General features: G+C 39.8%; 1 protein-coding gene across 1 annotated transcript in view; it reads left to right on the plus strand.

The window, feature by feature from the left end:
• The window catches only part of LOC142141607 (parapinopsin-like), a 213,749-nt gene that overhangs the window by 170,439 nt on the left and 20,695 nt on the right, over positions 1 to 22,615 (plus strand). The window contains exons 3-4 of the mRNA XM_075200254.1: positions 5,739 to 6,064; positions 14,354 to 14,587. Coding sequence (XP_075056355.1) covers positions 5,739 to 6,064; positions 14,354 to 14,587 — 560 coding nt within the window. The remainder of the gene's footprint in view (positions 1 to 5,738; positions 6,065 to 14,353; positions 14,588 to 22,615) is intronic.

A 22,615-nucleotide genomic window follows, 5' to 3' on the forward strand; every position in this document is an offset into this window, starting at 1 on the left:
ATATTTCAATGAGAATTGGACTCAGCACTACTCCTGCATAATTAGAACCCTATTGTAAGGGTACAGGATTCGGGTCCCGCTGTTTAATCTACAGGTTAGATATAACAAAAACTCTACATGCTCCAGAGAGCACTGGTTCCATCTGATGATGAGGCCCACATGACAGGGGGTGAGGCTGAGCTTGTGAAACGCCCACAGCTGGAGAGAAGAGACTTGGGCTGAAATATTAATCTTCTGCAATTACCAGGCCCATCTGGAGCCTAGATACAGCATTAGGGAGTATTATCTCCCTCAAGATAAAGGGTCCGGTTCCACCAAAGAGTTAACTCAGTATTAAGTTGCAGTGGTTATAGCAGGATCTGAAATGCAACAGCAATAAAAGGCAGCAGTTGGAGATTTGTTTCCTCCTAATCAGACTCCTGTTCCAGATTCAAAGGGTCACAGTTGGAAATCAAAGACATTATTACAACTTACTGATGGGAAAAACTCCTTTCCATGCTAACCCGTCAAATTCACATATTAAAAGGTTATCCTAAAGAACACTGATCATAAGAAAACTCAGTTGGTCATAAGAAGAAACCTGAAAAGTCTAATTACTAAGATGACGATAATGTTCCATTGAGGCTTCAGCATCTTTGTAGCACAGGATGCAATGGTGAGTTTTCAACTTCTGTCTACACATGACACATATGCTTTTCACCCATCTATATATATGCAATCCCATAAAAGAGTTCACAAAGATTGACATTCCCACAATTGTGAGATATAATCATACTTAACTCACTTCTTCACGGATTGTTGCTTTGAATCATCTATATACTGTGCTAATATCATAGCTACAACTTTACAACCACTGGTTAACTAGCTCCATTGTGAGAAGTGAAGTTCTGCTGCCCTCATGTGGCTACATATGGAAGGACGGAAAGTTTTTCTAGATCAGACAAAACAAGCAAAGATTTTTAGAGAAAGTTCTGTGAAACCTTGCCATAGAGGAGAACTTGAAAACAAACACTATGGTGTGATAATTTGTAAAAAATGTTCTGAACCCAACCACATGTTGCTTAACAATACTGTACAGCTGTAAAACTGACATCCGGTACATACCTAGTCTGTGTGTGTTAGGGAATTTAGAATGTAAGCTCTATTGGGGCAGGCACTGATGTGGGTGAGTTCTCCATACAGCACAGCGGAATTAGTGGCGCTATATACAGTCATGGCCAAAAGTTTTGAGACTGACACAAGTATTGGTTTTCACAAAGTCTGTTGCTTCAGTGTTTTTAGACCTTTTTGTCAGATGTTGCTATGGTATACTGAATTAAGATTACAAGCATTTTATAAGTGTCAAAGGCTTTTATTGCAAATTACATTAAGTTTATGCAAAGAGTCAACATTTGCAGTGTTAACCTTTCTATTTGAAGACCTCTGCAATTCGCCCTGGCATGCTGTCAATCAACTTCTGGGACACATACTGGCTGGTGGCCGCCCATTCTTGCCTTATCAATTCTTGGAGTTTGTCAGAATTTGTGGGTTTTTGTTTGTCTACCCGCCTCTTGAGGATTGACCACAAGTTCTCAATGGGATTAAGGTCTGGGGATTTTCCTGGCCATGGACCCAAAATTTTCAATGTTTTGATCCCCGAGCCACTTAGTTATAACTGTTGCCTAATGGCAAGGTGCTCCACCATGCTGGAAAAGACATTGTTAGTCACAAAACTGTTCTTGGGTGGTTGAGAAGTTCTCTTGGATGATGTTTTGGTACCATTCTTTTTTCATGGTTGTGTTCTTATCCAAAATTGTAAGTGAGCCCATTTCCTTGGCTGAGAAGCAACCCCGCACATGAATGGTCTCAGAATGCTTTACTGTTGGCATGATACAGGACTGCTGGTCGCGCTCACCTTTCCTTCTACGGACAAGCGTTTTTCCAGATGCCCCAAACAATCTGACAGGGGATTCATCAGAGAAAATGACTTTGCATTCATACCTGTCTGCTGCCATTCCTGAGCCATTTCTGGTGGTGCCCCAATCATGCAGCTGAATGAACTTTAGGAGACGGTCCTGGAGCATGCTGGACATTCTTGGGCACCCTGAAGCCTTCTTCACAAGTATTGAACCTCTCTCCATGAAGCTCTTCATGATCTGGTAAATGGTTGATTTAGATGCAATCTTACTAGCAGCAATATCCTTATTACCTGTGAAGCGCTTTTTTGTGCAAAGCAATGATGACTGCACATGTTTCCTTGCAGATAACCATGGTTAACAGGAAGAACAATGAGTTCAAGCATCACCCTCCTTTTAAAGCTTCCAGTCTGTTATTCTAACTCAATCAGCATGACAGACTGATCTCCAGCCTTGTACTCATCAAAACTATCACCTGTGTTAACGAGAGAATCACTTACCTGATGTCAGCTGGTCCTTTTGTGGCCGGGATGAAATGCAGTGGAAATGTTGTTTTTCAGATAAAGTTCATTGTCATGGCAAAGAGGGACTTTGAAATTAATTGCAATTCATTTGATGACTCTACATGACATTCTGGAGTACATGCAAATTGTTATCATAAAAACTGAGGCTGCAGACTTTGTGAAAAATATTTGTGTCATTCTGAAAACTTTTGGCCATAACAGTAAATAAATGATGATGATAATGACACTTCCTGAGAAAATCAATAACAATCAACCACTGAAATAATTGTGATGGAGCCACTAAGATGATCCCTCAGTATACTTTTCGAAACCGATATCCACTACAGCGGAGGGTGTAAACTCACTGATATGCAGAAGAAGAATTCCAATCGGACCAATTACTCAGAATAGTTCCCTTCTGAACACATCTCTAACATTAGTAGATCAGGGTGAACCCCTTACAGTTCACAAGATGCAGCAACTACTAGCTATCTTGAAAGCTGACATCACAGCAGAGCTATGAGCAACTCTCCAAGAAATGAAAGATGACATTGCAGACTTAGGAGGATGCACAGATCATATAGAGAATAAGATGGAAAAATAAAAATGAAGTAACATCAGGAGTATAGATCACGAAGAAAAAACTAAATCAACTAAATCATTGACTAGAGGTATAATGCCAGGCTCAGATGGTTACATTAACAATTTGTACATAACATTCTAACATAAACTAGTTCTGAACATTGCCAAATTATACAGCAAGGGCTTTAAAAAAGGGCAATTTTCAAGCAAGATGTTGGAGCACAAATTACAACTATTACAAAGTTAGGTAAAGATTCACCGTATTGTCAGAATTATTGCCCCAAATATCAAAATCTATGACAAGCTAATTGCCAATAAATTAGTCCCCCTTATTCCTAATTTGATCAGACCAGGCGAGATTTGTAAGGGGGAGACAGGCTGTTGAAAAACAAGACAAGTTATTAATATTTTGGAATCTCACATTAGGAAAAAAAAAACACAATGCATTTGCTCTGGATGCAGAGAAAGCATTCGACATATTACATTGGGGCTCCATAAAAGATGTCTTAAGTAAATTTGGGCTTTCAGTTAAATTTTTTAAACAAATTTTGACTTTGTATTCTGAACCATTGACGCGAGCATTTAGCTATGGTTTCCTTCAATCCAATTGTAAAATAAACAATGGTTAAATCTTCCAGTTGGAAGCTCCGCCCTGCAGCATTTATTTGTGTGCCCAGTCCTGTGCTGACCCCCATGCTACAGGTTTCCCGGCTATAGTACCACAAGGCCTGGCTGGCATAGCCTAGCCCACATTTCTTACTGGTCATCAAGCATACTCCATAACATCGACATTTCAGTTCCAGACAAAGCTTTCACAAGACAAGTAAATCGTGACAAAATGTGAGAAGTCCAGTAATATCTTCCCATTTAAATAACCTCTGTTGGTAAAAAAAAATGACGATTAGATATTTAATTTATATTTCAAAATGCCCTTGCATGTTTGTTGGAAAAACTATTCAATTTTTTCGATAAAGGATGGCTAATCACAGTTCTTCCATTCCATTAATGTACACAAGTGGAGCTACTGATAAGGCTCTGGCTATACTCTGAATTGAGAAGGTTCGTCAAATTTCAGTACTCAGGAGCATGATGATTGATTGGGTGCCTCCCCTGTCGAGGGGAGGAGTGAATTAGTAGAAGTAGAGGTAGAAATGGTCCCCTAACATCCGAGGGGTGATAGGAGACCAATTCTACTGAAAAAGGAAGTCTGCTGAATTTATACATTTGAAACAGTGACTCCTGGAGGGCTTAATGAGTCCAAATATCTGACTAGGTTTTTGAAATAAAACAATATTTTTGCTGATAAGATATATATAAATTTCCAAAATAAGTGTCTGTGTGTTTTAAAAAGTAATCTTCTAATATTATTTTTTAGCTAAATTGGATGCATGAATTTGGATGGGTCTGATATGAATGATTGAGGTCTCTTATATGGTTTTATATTTTGGGATTTAGGGTGGTGGTTTACATTGATGGATGCCCCTGATTGGACTCAACTCCATCCAGCTCTGACTCCCTAGATTTGATGGACTCAGATTATATGGGTAGAGGTAAGATGATAAGTCGCAGAGATTTATATTTGGTTTACATTAATATTGGTTCTGTAATAGGTAATGACTGTTTGGTTTCCCTAGAATTAGATAATTGATGATTTCAAGCCAATAATGTGATATATATTTATTACATCGGAATAAATATCTAGATATAACCGTTCTGTTCTTTGTGCTCTAGTGTGGAATGCAAGTGTCAGCGAGTAGATGGTATTTAGTATTTCTAATAGTAAGATGATTATGCATTCCAGACTTGCACCCCAAAAACAATGGAAGGTGTCCTAAAATGTACTATAGAAACCCATATCAGCCCTTCCCATGCATTGTTTGATGTTGCAGGCACTGCATATGAATGACGTAGCTCTATAAATGTGTGAAAGGGATTAATTACCCTCCTCTGATTCAGGGCATGGAATTTTACACTTTGCAGACAGATAGTCTCCTGAAAGCTTTAAAGTGGACAACTCCACTCTCTCTGACTGTTATGTAGCAAATAAGGGGGCCCTCATAGTTTATCCCACTATGTGAAGCCAGGAACAGCCAGGTGCCGCTGGGAGCCATATCACACTAAGGCTCATAGTCCAGGAGCACGTATTCCACTGAGTCCTCTTTAATTTAGATGCCACCCATGTATGCTGCATTGGAGTAACATGAAGAGATTAAGCTGTACTAAACTGGAGAACTCCTTTAATTCATTATGGTTAATTTCTATTAAATCCATTAATTTAGGCTCCTGATGCACCAAAATTAACAGAATGCATGAAGATAGCATAAGGAGGAATAAAATGTAAATGGCTGCAAGTTGTGCTGTATAATTTGGCTAGTCATTGTTGCCATGTGGCAGCAGTCATTAAGCCCATGCGGGCACAGGAAAGTTTTCAATACATGCCTAAAGTGATAAGTCTAACGGTTGTTGTGACATATATTGATTTAAACTAAGGCTTAAGTAACAAAAAATGAGTATCTATAAAGAAAGCATTAAAACTTTGAATCCATCTTTTCGGGTGGAATGTAGTCCAGCAAGTGAAATTCATATTCCTTTCTACCTTAAAACATTTGCTGGACGAGATGCTTTGAAACCAAGAGGTATGAAATGTTATCTCAACAGTTTGAAATGCTATCTAATATGTATAATAAATAAATGCTATATAACACATTAGTTAAAAGTATCCTGTCTACATGTTCAACTAATTAATATATTTTTTCAGGCATTGTGTCGCTCATCTCATTGGCTATCCTGTCCTATGAACGTTACACTACTCTGACTTTATACAACAAGGTTGGCCCAAAGTTCACCAAAGCTCTGCTTGCTGTGGGCAGTTCCTGGATTTACTCGCTGGTATGGACAGTGCCGCCTCTCCTTGGCTGGAGCAGCTATGGGAAGGAGGGTGCAGGGACCAGCTGCTCTGTGCGCTGGACTTCTGAGTCTACAGAATCAGTTTCCTACATCCTCTGCCTTTTTATCTTCTGCTTGGTCTTACCAGTCCTCGTGATGGTATACTGCTATGGTAGACTACTTTATGCTGTAAAGCAGGTAAGAAATAAATATAGTTACCATTACTTTACACGATCAAATGTATGTAATGTTATATATATTTTGTTTCAGTATTTTTTTTATATAGCACACTTATTATTCTTGTGAATCCTGCATGGAGTAATACATTGTTCCTTAATTTCCGCAGTTTTGGGGAGATAACTGACTTTTTTCGGTCACAATACCACCAACAGCGCTGCACTAGAACATGGGGAGGAATGTGTTACAATTGGAAATTTTGATAATTCTGGCAACTGGCCAAGTTTATTCTGTCAATATTCCAGCAGATCACAATCAATTGGTAGTATTATAGGACAGTTCAGGTATGCTTCCATCTTGTTCTGTCCATAAGGTGCAGAATTTGATAACTCCTCAACCTCTTCTTTTTTTTAGAAAAAAAAACAAACAACTTCTGCCTCATTCCCATCAAAATTGTCTACAGATTTTCGCTTTACCTGGAATGGAATACTGGTGACAATTTGCTAGCTTCAGTTTAGTTATTTAGCACTGACATGATGTTGTTGCAAACGTACTAACACTTTTTATCCCTTCCTTGCTGCACAAATGACTTTTTTTGCTATATGAATGACTGACAAGTTTGTGTTTGCGCTTCTTGGCAATGCGCAAGAATTGTATCTCTCTATAATGCAACAAATAATATGCACATTTTCCATATGCTGCATTTTAACAAATCACAATGAATTAGCGTTCACACCTACATGGAGCTGAGGACAAGTACAGGAAAAAAAGTGTTCGATCAGTACGTTTAAGAAAATACTATGCCTTGTATACCTACATCAGAGGAATGCACCAGATTTTGACTGGGTGGATTCCAGCTTAGCTAAGATATAACAAATGCTTTTTATATGCATATTCTTAAAGTACTATATTATAGCCAACTTTGTATATCCTAAGCATACAAATCACACTGACATACAATGATGAGCCAGTATAAGTGTGTGTGAAACAGAGGATGAGAATCCAGGCAACTGTAATCCCCCCTTGTGCTTTCCTATCAGGGCCAAACACAGGACTTCTAGTAGGGGATATCCAACTCCACCTTCTACTCTGTAAACAGCTTCTCAAACAGAAGCCGAATGTTATCACCTCTTCACTCCATGCGTCTTACCATTACACAATAATAATAGAATTATCCAATGCAGAGGCCTCTTCTGATGTATATTATACAGTTTAATAATGTGCTACTGTTATCCACTATATGGGCCTGATTCATATAAAAAATATCAAGTTTAGATTTCAGTATACAAATAAGCTATCAATTATTTGTAGAGATGGGCGGGTCCGGTTCCCAGAGAACCGAACCCACCCGATCTTTAGGTATCCAAGTACCGAGCTGAGTAGCTTGGTACTCTCCCGCCCGTTCCGAATCCAAATCGAGGCCGAACGTCATTGTGACGTTGTCGGATCTCAGGGCTCGGTTCTCGCGATACTTCAACATTATAAATACACGCCTCCACAGCAATCCATCGCCATTTGACAGAGGGAGAGAGCAGGGTGTAGTCACAGGCTGATTAGAGCAGGGACAGAGAATCCAATATTCTTCTTGCAATTGCTCTAACAAAAATCGCTAGAGAAGAGAGGAGGATAGAGGTTTATTATTTTTTGTTAATTATTGGCACTCCCCTGTGCTTTTGGGGTGTCCCCCATAATTGTGCATAAATATTTCTGGCTGTCAAAAGTCATATCTCTCAGCAGTATCTACCAACTAATTTTTAGCACTCCTCAGTGCTTTTGGGGTGTCCCCCATAATTGTGCATAAATATTTCTGGCTGTCAAAAGTCATATCTGTCAGCAGTATCTACCAAATAATTTTTAGCACTCCCCAGTGCTTTTGGGGTGTCCCCCATAATTGTGCATAAATATTTCTGGCTGTCAAAAGTCATATCTGTCAGCAGTATCTACCAACTAATTTTTAGCACTCCTCAGTGCTTTTGGGGTGTCCCCCATAATTGTGCATAAATATTTCTGACTGTCAAAAGTCATATTTGTCAGCAGTATCTTACCAAATAATTTTTACCACTACAAGTGCTTTGCGCTCCGAATAGATTCAAAGCAGTCCACATATGATCAGAATGAGCAACCAGGTTCTGTCACCAGTCCTGATGTTGGTGTTCCCAGTACGTCATCTGGGCAAGGCGATGTCAAATTACAGAGTGTTTCGAAATCAGTCCAAAAAACAAAATATTTTTTTTTTTACTGTGTTGAAGGGAAAAAGAAGTGTCACTGAGCAAAAGTTAAGTGCCGATAAAAAAAAAATTGCCAACATGCCATTCTAGACACGCAGTGGCAAAGAGAGAATGAGGCCTTCACCTTTGCTTATTAGTGGCAGATCCCAAAAAGTTACCGAGCCTACAATTGGTGCACAACTACTGTTACGCGTCGAAGCCGAGCTGCAAGATAACAGTAAGGCATTAGAGGATAATGTTTGCTCTGATTCACAAATTACACCAATCCCTGTGGAGAGTCCATCCAACAGTGGGATGTCTAATTGTGAGCATTCTGCTGATGTGTGCTTTAATAGCCCGAGTATAGGCGGTGATACACAAATTGAGGATGCCACTTTGGAAATAGAAGAGGATGAGGGGGAGATTTATGGAGGTGACAAGGGCGCTAATGAGGATGTTGATGATTATGATGCGGACAGATACCAAATTGCCTTTCTCAATTTCTATTTATATTCTAGATTATATAACGGCTGAATAGTTTTCTATTTTACTCCTAGTGGAGAGGGGATCTGATGCAGACAGATACCAAAATGCCTTTGTCCATTTCTTTGTATATTCGAATTTCTAGTTCTACAGTCTATGCAGGCTGCTTTTTTTATATTCAACTACAAGTGGAGGGTGGAGGGGGGGGCATAGTTAGCCACCAAAGTACCGTGTTCCATTTAATTCTACTTTCTAGCTCCACAGTCTGTGCAGGCTGCATTTTTTATATTCAACTACAAGTGGAGGGCGGGGGGGGGGGGGGGGTGGGCATAGATAGCCACCAAAGTACCGTGGTCCATTTAATTTTACTTTCTAGCTCCACAGTCTGTGCAGGCTGCTTTTATAATATTCAACTACAAGTGTAGGGTGTAATATACCCAAAGATGATGGCTACATTGCCAATAATCAAAGATGGAGGAGGTAGACAACCAGGTTTGACTGTATAATTTGCAGACAAATGTTCGCATTCATTAAGGTCGGCCTACCAGGGATTAAACTGTTTTTTTTCATAATTTATTAGCTTTAGAATTACCTCACTTATCTAAGAAACTGGTGGAGCACTAAATTAAGTTATTTTAGACCAAAAAAATTGTATTTTTTTCAAAAATAGCAAAACAAAACCAAACAAAACCAAAACAAAAACCAAAACATGCAAGGGCGGTTTTGCAAAACCAAAACCAAAACACGAAGGTAATCCAGATCCAAAACCGAATACAAAACCAAAACACGGGGGTCAGTGACCATCTCTAATTATTTGTGTGCTACATGAAAAAACAGCCAGTATTTAACGTATGGGCAAAATAATAAATTAATTTACACCCCTTGCATTGTAACATGGTTTTGCCCAGAAAACTTACTCAAATTCTTCCCTCGCTCCTTAATGAATCAGGCCCTATATGCACAGCCCTTAATGATGTATTATACAGTATAATAATGTGCTTACTACTGTTATCCACTATATATGCACAGCCCCTTCTGATGTATATTATATATTCCATAGATTCACTTTCATGTCCATTAATCACCATTATTTGTCAACGTATGATGCTCCAGCTGTTGTGGAACTACAAATCCCATCATTTCTAAACTGAAGTACAGATAAACACACTTATCAATATGCAATACGTTTTTGGAGCTCTTTTTAAAAGGTTATATTGTGCATTATTTTCTGGAGACAGAGATTCATAAATATTTATAGGTAATATCTTACTAAAAAGAATTTGACTGTTATTAATAATCTCAAATATTAAAACATGTCTAATGTTATACATTTTTACTTTAAAATAGGTAGCAAAATCTACTGACACTTTCAAAAACAATGCAGTTATTTAAAACTAAAAATGCTCTTGCAAAAATAACTATTATACTTGTTTTTTCTACCCTATTATATTTATTTTATTTTATATTTATTTGTTTACTTTTTAGCTAGTATTTGGTTGTTGAAATGCTGAAGATCATATCAGGAAGATGGTAACTACATGGCCAAAAAAATGAAAATACCTGTTCTATGCTCTGTTTCTCTAATTCGGAGACATGTAATAAATTAAATAAGTGAAGTGCACAATCATAGCAGCCCACATGGATACTGTAGGAAAATACCACATAAAAACATGCTGCTTACAGCCACCTTAGTTGGGCTGCATAGTGCTTTGCAGCATTTAGACTGGCAACAATCAGATTTGGCAGGCTAATGCATACTTACCAACTTTTTTGTTCTTCCCTCCGGGAGAATTCCGGAGGGGAGGTGAAGTCTGAGGATAAAGGGGGGGGCAGGGTGTGTATGTTTGTGTCATTTTGGCTCCGCTCATGCAACACAATGACACAAAAACGTTTGGGGCCAAAATGACATGATTCTTTGCAAATTGCGTCATGGATGCTCCCATCCTGTCCACTTCACTAAGAAGACCCTACCTGGAATTCAGGAGTCTTCCGGATATTTTCGAGAGTGGACAAATATGGACTAAGGTCATTCTATATAAAAACAAAAATGTATCAGACCTGACATCAGGCTGCTGGATCAGACCTGACATCAGACTGCTGGATCAGACCTGACATAAGACTGCTGGATCAGACCTGACATAAGACTGCTGGATCAGACCTGACATAAGACTGCTGGATCAGATCTGACATCAGACTGCTGGATCTCAGACCTGACATCAAACTGCTGGATCAGACCTGACATCAGACTGCTGGATCTCAGACCCGACATCAAACTGCTGGATCAGACCTGACATCAAACTGCTAGATCACACCTGACATCAGGCTGCTGGATCAGACCTGACATGAGACTGCTGGATCAGACCTGACATCAGAATGCTGGATCAGACCTGACATCAGAATGCTGGATCAAACCTGACATTAGGCTGCTGGATCAGACCTGACATGAGACTGCTGGATCAGACCTGACATCAAACTGCTGGATCAGACCTGACATCAAAATGCTGGATCAGACCTGGCATGAGACTGCTGGATCAGACCTGACATGAGACTACTGGATCAGATCTGACATCAGACTGCTGGATCAGACCTGACATCAGACTGCTGGATCAGACCTGACATCAGACTGCTGCATCAGACCTGACATCAGACTGCTGCATCAGACCTGACATCAGACTGCTGGATCAGACCTGACATCAGTCTGCTGGATCAGATCTGACATCAGACTGCTGGATCAGACCTGACATCAGACTGCTGGATCTCAGACCTGACATCAAACTGCTGGATCAGACCTGACATCAAACTGCTGGATCACACCTGACATCAAACTACTGGATCAGACCTGACATCAGTCTGCTGGATCAGACCTTACATCAGAATGCTGGATCAGACCTGACATCAGAATGCTGGATCAGACCTGACATCAGACTGCTGGATCAGACCTGACATCAGTCTGCTGGATCAGACCTGACATCAGACTGCTGGATCAGACCTGACATCAGTCTGCTGGATCAGACCTGACATCAGACTGCTGGATCAGACCTGGCATGAGACTGCTGGATCAGACCTGACATGAGACTGCTGGATCAGACCTGACATGAGACTACTGGATCAGATCTGACATCAGACTGCTGGATCAGACCTGGCATGAGACTGCTGGATCAGACCTGACATCAAACTGCTGGATCAGACCTGACATCAAACTGCTGGATCAGACCTGGCATGAGACTGCTGGATCAGACCTGACATGAGACTACTGGATCAGATCTGACATCAGACTGCTGGATCAGACCTGACATCAGACTGCTGGATCAGACCTGACATCAGTCTGCTGGATCAGATTTGACATCAGAATGCTGGATCAGACCTGACATCAGACTGCTGGATCAGACCTGACATCAGACTGCTGGATCAGACCTGACATCAGTCTGCTGGATCAGACCTGACATCAGTCTGCTGGATCAGACCTGACATCAGTCTGCTGGATCAGACCTGACATCAGACTGCTGGATCAGACCTGGCATGAGACTGCTGGATCAGACCTGACATGAGACTACTGGATCAGATCTGACATCAGACTGCTGGATCAGACCTGACATCAGACTGCTGGATCAGACCTGACATCAGACTGCTGGATCAGACCTGACATCAGACTGCTGGATCAGCCCTCAGGGAAGCACTCCCTGAAGTTCCAGGAGACGAGCTGCTGAGCAGGGAGGAAATGCCTTTCAGGTCAGCGCAGCTCCTCTTCTTCCGGGTCACTAGGAGATCATGGCTTTGATATCATAATGAATTGCCTGTGCATTTCTATACCTCGGGGTCTATTTATTAAACTATTAAGTATATAGAAACTGCTTTTTTTCTGCATGGTTTAAGCAATTTTAAGTAACTATGTGTCTATGTAACAAAAGCCTAACGCAGGAGATATTATTGATAAGTTTCACATTAAAATGTAGTCCCCATAATTTTCAATGGGGATTGCGGTCTTGGCCAATTTAACAAGCTCCAAAAAGTCTAGCTCTGAATGTGGCACTAGCTGTTCTGCCCTATGGGGAGAGCATCGCAGTAGAGGGATCTTCTGATCCCTCTCTGGCAGCCTTCCTGCTCTCCCTTCTGTTAACTATTCAAAATGGCTCTGCATTAAAGACTCCGGGTCAGAACTCAGAGTTGTTAGTTTAGCAAAGTCATTGCCTATTGGAGGCTGTCCCAGTACCACACCTATTATGGTACTTCCAGGAAGCTTACAAATAAAGAGTTTACCATTAGTCTAAAAAGTAACACATTTTGTAATTCCCTTCCTGAAGGCTGAATTTCTTTAGTATACAGGCAGAGAAGGATAATGGAGTGATGAGAGAAGGGGAAACTGGTGGTATGTGGAGAGTTCACTTATATACTTCCTTTTTTGCTAAAATATCTGCACTATATATTGAAGACATTTAATCGCTTCAAATCTCATGTCCATAATTTAGAATCTGACTTCCTTCACCCCTTCCCCTCAACACTAATGTTTATGTTCCCATGTTTTCGAAATTCAGCTCCATTTGGCTTAAAAGGATCACAGCATTCCTCATAACTCACTTCGCTGTCATTACAATCAGAACTGTATAGTGGTACGGGGGCATGAACAAGCACAGCTGAGGGTGCCTATGTGAAGGTGAAGTGTTTTGTCATCCCTGTGTAACCGGTGCTAGGGGAGACAAAGTCACACAAACCACAACCCCTTCCCGACACCCCAGGTACTCACCCGATCCCGAGGGACCACTATAAAATGCACTGTGCTCTCCTTCGCGGGAATCTAGGAACCACACTTTACGGATGATCACCCTCACCCATTCGCCGTTGCTGGAGCCTGACCTTGGGTACCTACAGGGGAAGAAAACTAAAAGGAGACAGGTGGCATACAAAACAACGAGCAATTTGGCATGGTACCTGCCAGTGACCACCTCACCAATGATCACTCCTTCTCCTCTCTGAGTGGACTGATCCTGCTGCTGCTCACCCGTCCTGGGTCACCTGTATCTGCCGAGACACAGCCGCTCAGCAGGCCTCCGTCCGCCACCTGAACCCGGCTGGTTTCATTATCTACACATTGAAAGCGCAACTTCTTCAAATGTGTACACTCAGAAATGACATCACTGGTCATGGACCCAGTGAAAACGGCGCTTTTAAAGCTGCAATGCTGGGACCCTCCACCTGTATAATGTAACTCTGGCAGTGGGTCCCAACATTGTGTCATTGTTATTACTTAGGAATGAGCCAAACAATTCACATTACGGAATTCATCAGATATTGTATGTTCTGGTGTTTCTAAACAACCTTGTGAAATGTAATGTACGAAGTTGGCTAAAAATAATAAGTACATTTAAAACAAATTTACCTGACAAATTTTTCCCTCTAAACTTCTCTTAGTGAACTTTTCTGTTTGACCTTGAAATTGAAGATTAGCAAAATAATTTACCGAAAATAGAAATATTAGCCCCATATCATGAGACAAACAGGTGAATATTACTGGTTTTAACAGCACGCTTAATTCAACACACAGTATCCATGCTGAAATGTCTGTGTTTACCTACAGAACAGATTACTATTGAGACTTATTTTTTATAACTTTCTACTACAATAGGTTGGAAAAATAAGAAAGTCTGCAGCCCGAAAGAGAGAGTACCATGTTCTATTCATGGTGATCACCACTGTCATCTGCTACCTTATTTGCTGGCTGCCCTATGGAGTGATCGCTTTGCTTGCTACTTTTGGAAGGCCCGGGGTGGTGACTCCAGTTGCAAGTGTTGTGCCATCAATTTTGGCTAAGAGCAGCACTGTATTTAATCCATTGATCTACATACTTATGAACAAGCAGGTAAGTCATCACTTCATGTTAAGCTTTGTACAATAAATATATCAACATTCCAGCTATTTAAAGTAAGTTCCATCTGTTGTAAGACCCCACCACTGTAAGTGTTATTATTACTGTAACTCCTAACCAAATGTTCTATTTCACAGTAGTTACAAAGAAAGTCTACTCTGAAATGCATAGGAAAATGTTTCCAGTATTTATAAAGGTGTGAAAACCTTCCTATTACAGCCTGTTCTTTCCGTTATCTGTGCATTCCTTTATCAATGACATGATTTATAATCTGTTATCCTTGTATATTGGGAGAAATGCTACTTAGGCTAGGTACACATTGGAGCTTTTTCGTCCATCGGGCAAAACAGCCGACATACGACCATTTATTTGGATGTCGGCTTAGTGTGTATAATAACAAAATGGTCGAAAGTCGCCCCAAAGTGTTGATTGTCAGTTCATTTGGTTGGTCGCACTGTTTAATAATCTTGTTCCAATCACCTTACAATCATGTAATGTGTATAAATTTCCAGTCGATCCACGACCAACTGTCGATAGTTCTTCGAGCGGCGACTCCTTTGGGGGAGGGGGTGTGTATGTATATTTCTGATGCCTGTACTTCTCCCACGTGGTGCGGTGTTCACACATCAAAGAATTTGTTGCTGTGCTGTTGCTTACGGACATACACTGTACACAACAATGTGTTACAGAATGAATGAAGAAGACGTGTTTCCTTCTCCTTTTAAGAGATTTTGGGTGGTTCTTAATGCTCGGCCCATTATTTCAATTTCTTGGCAGTATCTCTACAGGGACCACATATGTCGTTTCAGTGTGTATGAAATACAAATCTTTTAACACGACAATATGACTGTGCAAAGTCGCTGCCCAGATGGTCCATCTTTCGTTAATCATTTAAAACATGTCGAGTGATCGAACGTTGAGTTGTAGGTACAATTGTTGTAAATAACACGTTGGTTGTAAAATTCTTCAGTGTGTACCTAGTCTTACACAGGGAATGAGGGTACTTACTGCTCACTGTTGGTAGTATTATCAGAGCCATGTATTTCTTACCAGCAACTATTAATATAGAGACAAATCCAGTATTATTTAACTGTGTTATTCCTAATAAGCCAAATAAAAAACATTTTTAAAAGTGAAAACTTGTAGCTATAAGTTAATGTTAATAGACACACATATTACAAATACAAATTTGTAATCAATATTTCTCTGCATAGAGAAGGATGGAAGGTAAACTGTATGGTATCGCCAATATATTAAAAAGTAAACTGTTTGATCATTGTAAATTATAATGTTACTGAATAAGCAATTGCACTTCCTGTGTGTCTGCTTTCCTTGTAAAATCAGACATGTTATAGAACCATGTGGATTATTTGGAAATTCAAATTGTATTAGCTTACCTTGGATCAGAACTGGAGTTAGATTGCCACCTTGTGGTTGTGCTTTGTATAATTTACACTACAACAAACGACCGTAAGTATAATTAACACATTGATGTATAGACAAAAAAACCCTGCTATTAATTACAGTCCTACTAACTGCAACAGCTCATGTATTTACACACATACATACAGATATTTGCTAATAACCATGCCACAGGCAGTTCTAAATAAAAACTCACATACATGACATGGTGACATAGGTGTTGTATACACAAAGTTTATCATAAGTGATATACAACCTGAAGCACATAGGTGGCCCTCTAATCTTCCAAAGTGCTTCCAATATTACCCTTCATCTCAGTAATAAGTTAAAACAATGCATTTAATGAAAGACAAACCTCTATATAATACCAGATCAGCAGATGTTTTAAACAAGTGTTACAAACTATAACAAACAAACTGAAAATTAAAGCAAGAAGGAGCTAAAAGCCGCAGGTAGAAGCTTGAAGGGCCGCATGCGGTCCTAGGGACTCCCGTTGTACATCACTGTTTTACACGCATTAAGTAATATGCTTGTGTAAAACTGATATCCTATAAACCATTTTTGCAGCTTCAAACTTTGCATCCAAATGTCCATCCTGCCATATAATGAAGACGCACCTGTGACATACACAGGGGCTCTGATGCCATGATGAATAGTTACTGGAACCGACTTAACGGAAAGTGCACCTGTAGAAATGTTAATGTTGTTGTTGTTGTTGTTTTCACTCCATAGGTAAATACTATATTTTTTAACTTTAATGTGTTAAAAATCATCGTGAAGAAGTCCAATACTGTGTATTTTGTCCAGTGTCCTCTTTCTCCTTTGGACATCTTCTCTAGGCAGTAATGCAGATGGACAAATTTGACCTCATTTCAGTTAGGAGTAAGCCTACCTGGAACAGGGGCGCACGGAGGATTTTTCAGGGGGGGTTCCCCTCCACCCCCGAAAAAAAAAACCAACCTAGAAAGCTGCTCCGTTTCGGCAGCACTGTACTATACAGCAGCCACGGCGCTGTCAATGAAGCGTCCGTGGCGGTGCTCTATACAATACAGCACCGCCGCGGACGCTTCTTTGACAGCGCCGCAGCTGCTATATAGTACAGTGCCACTATATAGGGCACTTTTTTAGTGGAGGGGAGGGGTTTCTGGAGACCCAGAAACCCCCCTGCGTGCACCACTGTGGAAAGTGCAATTTTACACCTTGGCAAAACCATGTTGCGCTGCAGGGGACAGATTTTAGATTTGGGACAGGTGTGTCTACTAGCTCAATACTAAATCCCAGTGTTAAAATAAAGCTGCCCAATATTTGTGTTCTGCATACAAAAGCAGGCAATATTTTTCCTGTATGCAAAAAGAAAATTGTACTTGCACTCCTTGCTACCCGATGTGATTTTTCCAGATGCAAATTTGCACTATTTTGCTCCAAGCTCTAAATAAGGTGTTGTTAACAGGTTGTTGCAATATAACCAATGTTTATTCCAACTAATAATGCAATTATATAAGACTACTATAATATTTCCATTAGTAAGTGCCTAGTAAAACTATTAGAGTGAAGATCTGAAGTTGGTTAATCAAAAATCCAATTATGTGCAAATCCAGGATCCCATCAAGTTATTTTCTTTAACCCTTCTTTAAAAGAATCATATATAAAAACACACTGGCATTCAAACCGAAGTGAAGAAACAGAAACCCAATAGGTTTTTGCAAATCACTTTCACATTATCAGGGGTAACTTGGTATGTGAGGTGGGATGATTAGAGCTCATTGACATGATTTATAACCTGGATTTTATCTGTTTTTATTGGGAGGCGTAAAATGTAAAAGCATTATAAACACAGGGAATTTTAGTACCGCTCATCACTGATAGACTGTGTAATTCTTCATGGCAACTTTGTTATAGTACTATACAAGGCCAATATAACATTAAATAGTAGTCCTGTCGTATGCAGGTGGACGATAATTCAATTCAATAAAATTACTCTTGTGTAAGGTTGGATTACCTCCATAATGCATTAGACAGGAGAGGACATGCATAATAAAAATCCTTGAAGAGCAATCCTTCACTTGAGACATATTTTAAAACTAAACTACATATAAATGTTTACCAAGCTGACATTTGATGATCGTTCCCTGTGAGCCTCTCATATTCCACATTAAGACCTGCAGGAGTTTTAAGAGAAAAAATCAAATGTTGTTCTCCTTTATTTAATATATTGAAACCATTACCATATCTTTTAGGTTATTAGGTTATTAAATAACTTCTTTGCCCCAAAATGAAAACATCTCTAAGTTACCATTATGTTTATTGATAACGTGCCTAGGTAGGTTGGTCCATTAAAGTATTGTGTTTCCTTATCCTCTCTCTGGTGTTACGTTCGATGTATTGCATGCCGCAAGTAATTAAATATATAACATTAAATGTACTACTGGACATAACATTTTTAATGTGAAACAATTAGATAGAGGACATTTAAATGTTTCTGCATTGGAAAACATTGGCAATATTTACAGATGCTATGATCTTGTTTGTACAGGCCTTTAGCTGTTTCCCATGCTGCAGCTGAATTACAAGTAGGTTTGACAAGTTGTTCCATGGTTCTTCCCCTTTTATAATATTTTTTTTAATTTTATATGCACCACTATGTATTATTCAAATCTGTTTGAATCACTAGAAAAGTTAGTAAGTGCCAGATAATGGTTTTATTCTTAACATTTGGCTGAAGGAAGAACTTTTATCTTTTTTTGTAGTCAACAAATGATTTATTCTTGGCTTTAAATCTATTCTACATGCTTTTTTTCCCTTGCATATGACGTAGACATAAGTGTATTAACAAGGACTTTGTTTGAGGTACAGGTATTTTCCAAGTAGTATATAGCATATATGATGATGATGATCATCATCATCATTTATTTATATAGCGCCACTAATTCCGCAGCGCTGTACTCATTCACATCAGTCCCTGCCTCATTGGAGCTTACAGTCTAAATTCCCTAATAGAGACACACACTCACACACAGACACAGACAGACAAACAGACAGGGAGACAGACAGACAGACAGAGAGGGAGACAGACAGACAGAGAGGGAGAGACTAGGGTCAATTTTGATAGCAGCCAATTACCCTACCAGTATGTTTTTGGAGTGTGGGAGGAAACCGGAGCACCCGGAGGAAACCCACGCAAACACGGGGAGAACATACAAACTCCTCACAGATAAGGCGGTGTTTGGGAATTGAACTCATGACCCCAGTACTGTAAGGCAGAAGTGCTAACCATGGAATTACGAATTAACCCTTAATAAGGTGTTACCATAGTTTGGTTCACAGACAAATAATATATGTTTGGCATGGCTTTCAAAAATTGCATTTCCTGTAATTGTAATTCAAAAGCAAACATTTAATAAAAGTTATTACAATTATTTTTAAAATACATATATATTTTATTTGATTTTTCTATAATAATAAAAATGTAGGAAGGGAATAAGGATACAAAAGAGAGTAGGAGGAGGAGGGAGGAAATACAGTCTCAATTGAAAGATAAGTAAATATGACATAATATGACAAAGAAAGTAAGTCAATTGATGGACGCGTCACATATGGGAAAGAACGCAATGTGTTTAAGACCTGTGGTTCACTTTGTGTTGCGAAACCGAATGTCCGTTGTTGCATAGACTGAAGGAACGCTAATTTGAATCTAGGGACAAGAAAGAAAAATGTTTCTTTTTATTGTCGTTTTGCCTTTCTCACTTAGTCAAGTAGCTGAATGTGAAGTACTGAGAAGGGCATGTGAGTTGGCAGAGGGAAAATCGATTGATATACATTGGCCTTCACCTTTTTTCTAGTCTAGGGGGCGATGTTGAGTTGACTGAAAAATCTTTTTATAGCAATACCAGCACATGATTAGGACACTACATAGAGGACTTTATACAGTGACACAGTTACCAACTGAAGTAACTGCTAGTAAAGTCCACACTTACACACAGAACCATACATGGCTGTCACACCAGGGCGAACACAGCTGCCAAATAGACAGCAGGGTTTTATGTGACAGCAAACAAATCTATGTTTTGTTTTGTTTTTCGTTGTATTGTTTTAGTTTTAAAATGTGAACACACACACCCAAACATGCACACATACACATATTGGTTAATATATGAAGATTTGTGTTACCTGAGGAATAAACTGTCTGGAAGGTGAAGAGATGTGGTGAGGAGTCTGGCGGACCCTGGAGAGATGGACAAGGTAGACCAGTAGCTCCCGGAGTGTATCTTCCAGACCCAGCGGAGGCAGCACATGGTCTGGCTCAGCTGGGTACAGAAGGTATGTGCAAGCTGGTAAGAGTATATTGGGGTGCACCACACATTTCGTCTCAAGCTAGTAGGACAGCAACGTCCTATCTTGATTAAGAGAATGTCAGGAAAATTATACCAATAGAGCTATCCCATATCCCTCCTGCAGATGGGTTTTCCTCCAGGTAAAACAAATCCACGTCATCCAATTACCACCATGCAGGATCCTCAAGTATACACAGGTGTACCAATGAAATATGTCTAGGTAGAGGTGTATTGAAATGTGTCTAATGTATTACTGTGTCATACTCAAAGCTTTTGTTATTCAATGTGATAGTCCTAGAGTTATAATAGATGATAGGGGTATTCATGTTATTGATAACAGATGTATAATGTATGAGTAGTGGTAACAAATCACATATTTTCGATTAGCCATAAACCAGTGTGAACATAAAGTAGTGGTACTCGGTAGAAGGAATTGAATAGAATAAGAGTTGGAACTTGATTGAAGTGACTGATAGCTTCGGCCACTAGTCCTTCCCCGCTACCAAAAGATCACTCCTGGGCAGACGCTTAACCTGTCAGTTTTTGAATTGTTCTTGACCCCTTGTGAGATGAGAGTGTAACTGGGAGGCTAGGTTACACCTTGAGAGAAGGTAAATAGTGAGACAGTAAACAAGAACGTCCAAAACTCTGTTTCCTGAAAAGTCACACTAACTGTCAGGATGTTGGATCGGGAGAGTAAGTTGTGGAACAGAAATTTCTTAGGCTCAGGTTATTTGACAAACAGGTACCAGGTGTAGGCTACCAGCATCATGGCTTCAAGGGTAGCAGAGACACACTGATGCCCATTCCACCCACTGCAGAGGAGCCAACACTCAGAAAAGGGTCCAAGGGCACTCATGAGTCTGTTCTGGAAGGCCTCAAATGCAGTTAGTAGCACCTGAGCCAAAGGCTAAGACTGTTGTCCAGCATGAAGTTGTAGTTTTTCCTGTTTTGTGTTCTCTCATTTCATTCTCTTCTCAGGACGATCAATTTTTTTGATTATTAGCAGGTGACAGAGACTGGTTCAGGTAATGATAAGGAGGTATTGGGGATGAAGGAGAAGTTAGTAGCATAATCGGTCCAGCCAGTTACTCTATTCAATTCAGGGGTAAAGGAAAATTTGGAAAGCTTGGAGAAAGTGCGAGGGGCTATTGTCTGAGTAGCATTACGTCCGTAAGTGCGGCGACCCCATAGTTAAAAAAAGAGGTACACCCAGCGATGCCAGTCCAGTAATATTCGGACTTGAGCAGGCATCCTTGAGAATGATTATCATTCTTGGGTGGATAAGGTTTTAGACCAAACATAGTGCTGGGCGTGCTCACACGTGCCTCAGTGATTATATCAAGTAGTATTAGTTCTCTTTCCACTAAATATTCTTGAGATACCCGAATTATGGGTGGGAGGTAACTAGGGAAAAAGTACAACACCTAGGTACCTTAGTCTGAAGTTTCCCAATAGTTTGCAAGCCGATCACTAATTCAGGTACAAAGAAACCTGAGTATTGGGAGACTGGGAAGAACGAACAGACAATAGCCCGCCCACAAGTGTTGATGAAAAGAACTGATGACATTATTAGAAGTGTGTATATTAACGCAAGCTGAAGGAGATTGTATATGACATTATTGATAGACATAGGATGATGCTATTGATGAACATGAAGTGTTTAAATGTATTCCGAGCTTAAAGACATGCGTTGGACAGATGAACCTGTTAAACTTGAAGAACTGTAGTAGAGTATTCTGTATAGCTGATACATGTTCTATTGTACTTTGTACCTTTCCAAATAATGTATTAAGTGTTTTATTGCACCCTTGAAGGGCATACAAAAGGTTATCTCCAAGCTCCAGAAGTGTACAGTTTATAGTAAAAGAAGAAGTTGTTTAGAGGATTAAGACTCTCTCTTATGATAACTTGTTTAGAGCTACAAACAGCATGGTCATACACCAAGGGGGACTTGTAGTACATAACAATGAAACGTGGTGCTGAGATCCTGCATATAACATCTTTAAGGTGATAATTTATTATACTATCAAAGGGTGGACTGTCAAAGTCGAATAATTGGATGAACGAAAGTATATTGGTTAATATTGTTTTGCCGTGCGATTGCGATCCGTACGCCACATAACACGTGGCATGGTGCGATCACACGGTAAAATATATACGCACACACTCGCATTACATTACAACATTTAGTTATTTATATAAGTCATATTCATATTAGTTCCGTTACACTGTCATTTATGAGCAGATAGTATTTGGTTTATTATAA

Source organism: Mixophyes fleayi, chromosome 2 (assembly GCF_038048845.1).
Source record: "Mixophyes fleayi isolate aMixFle1 chromosome 2, aMixFle1.hap1, whole genome shotgun sequence".
Classification (NCBI taxonomy): domain Eukaryota; kingdom Metazoa; phylum Chordata; class Amphibia; order Anura; family Limnodynastidae; genus Mixophyes; species Mixophyes fleayi.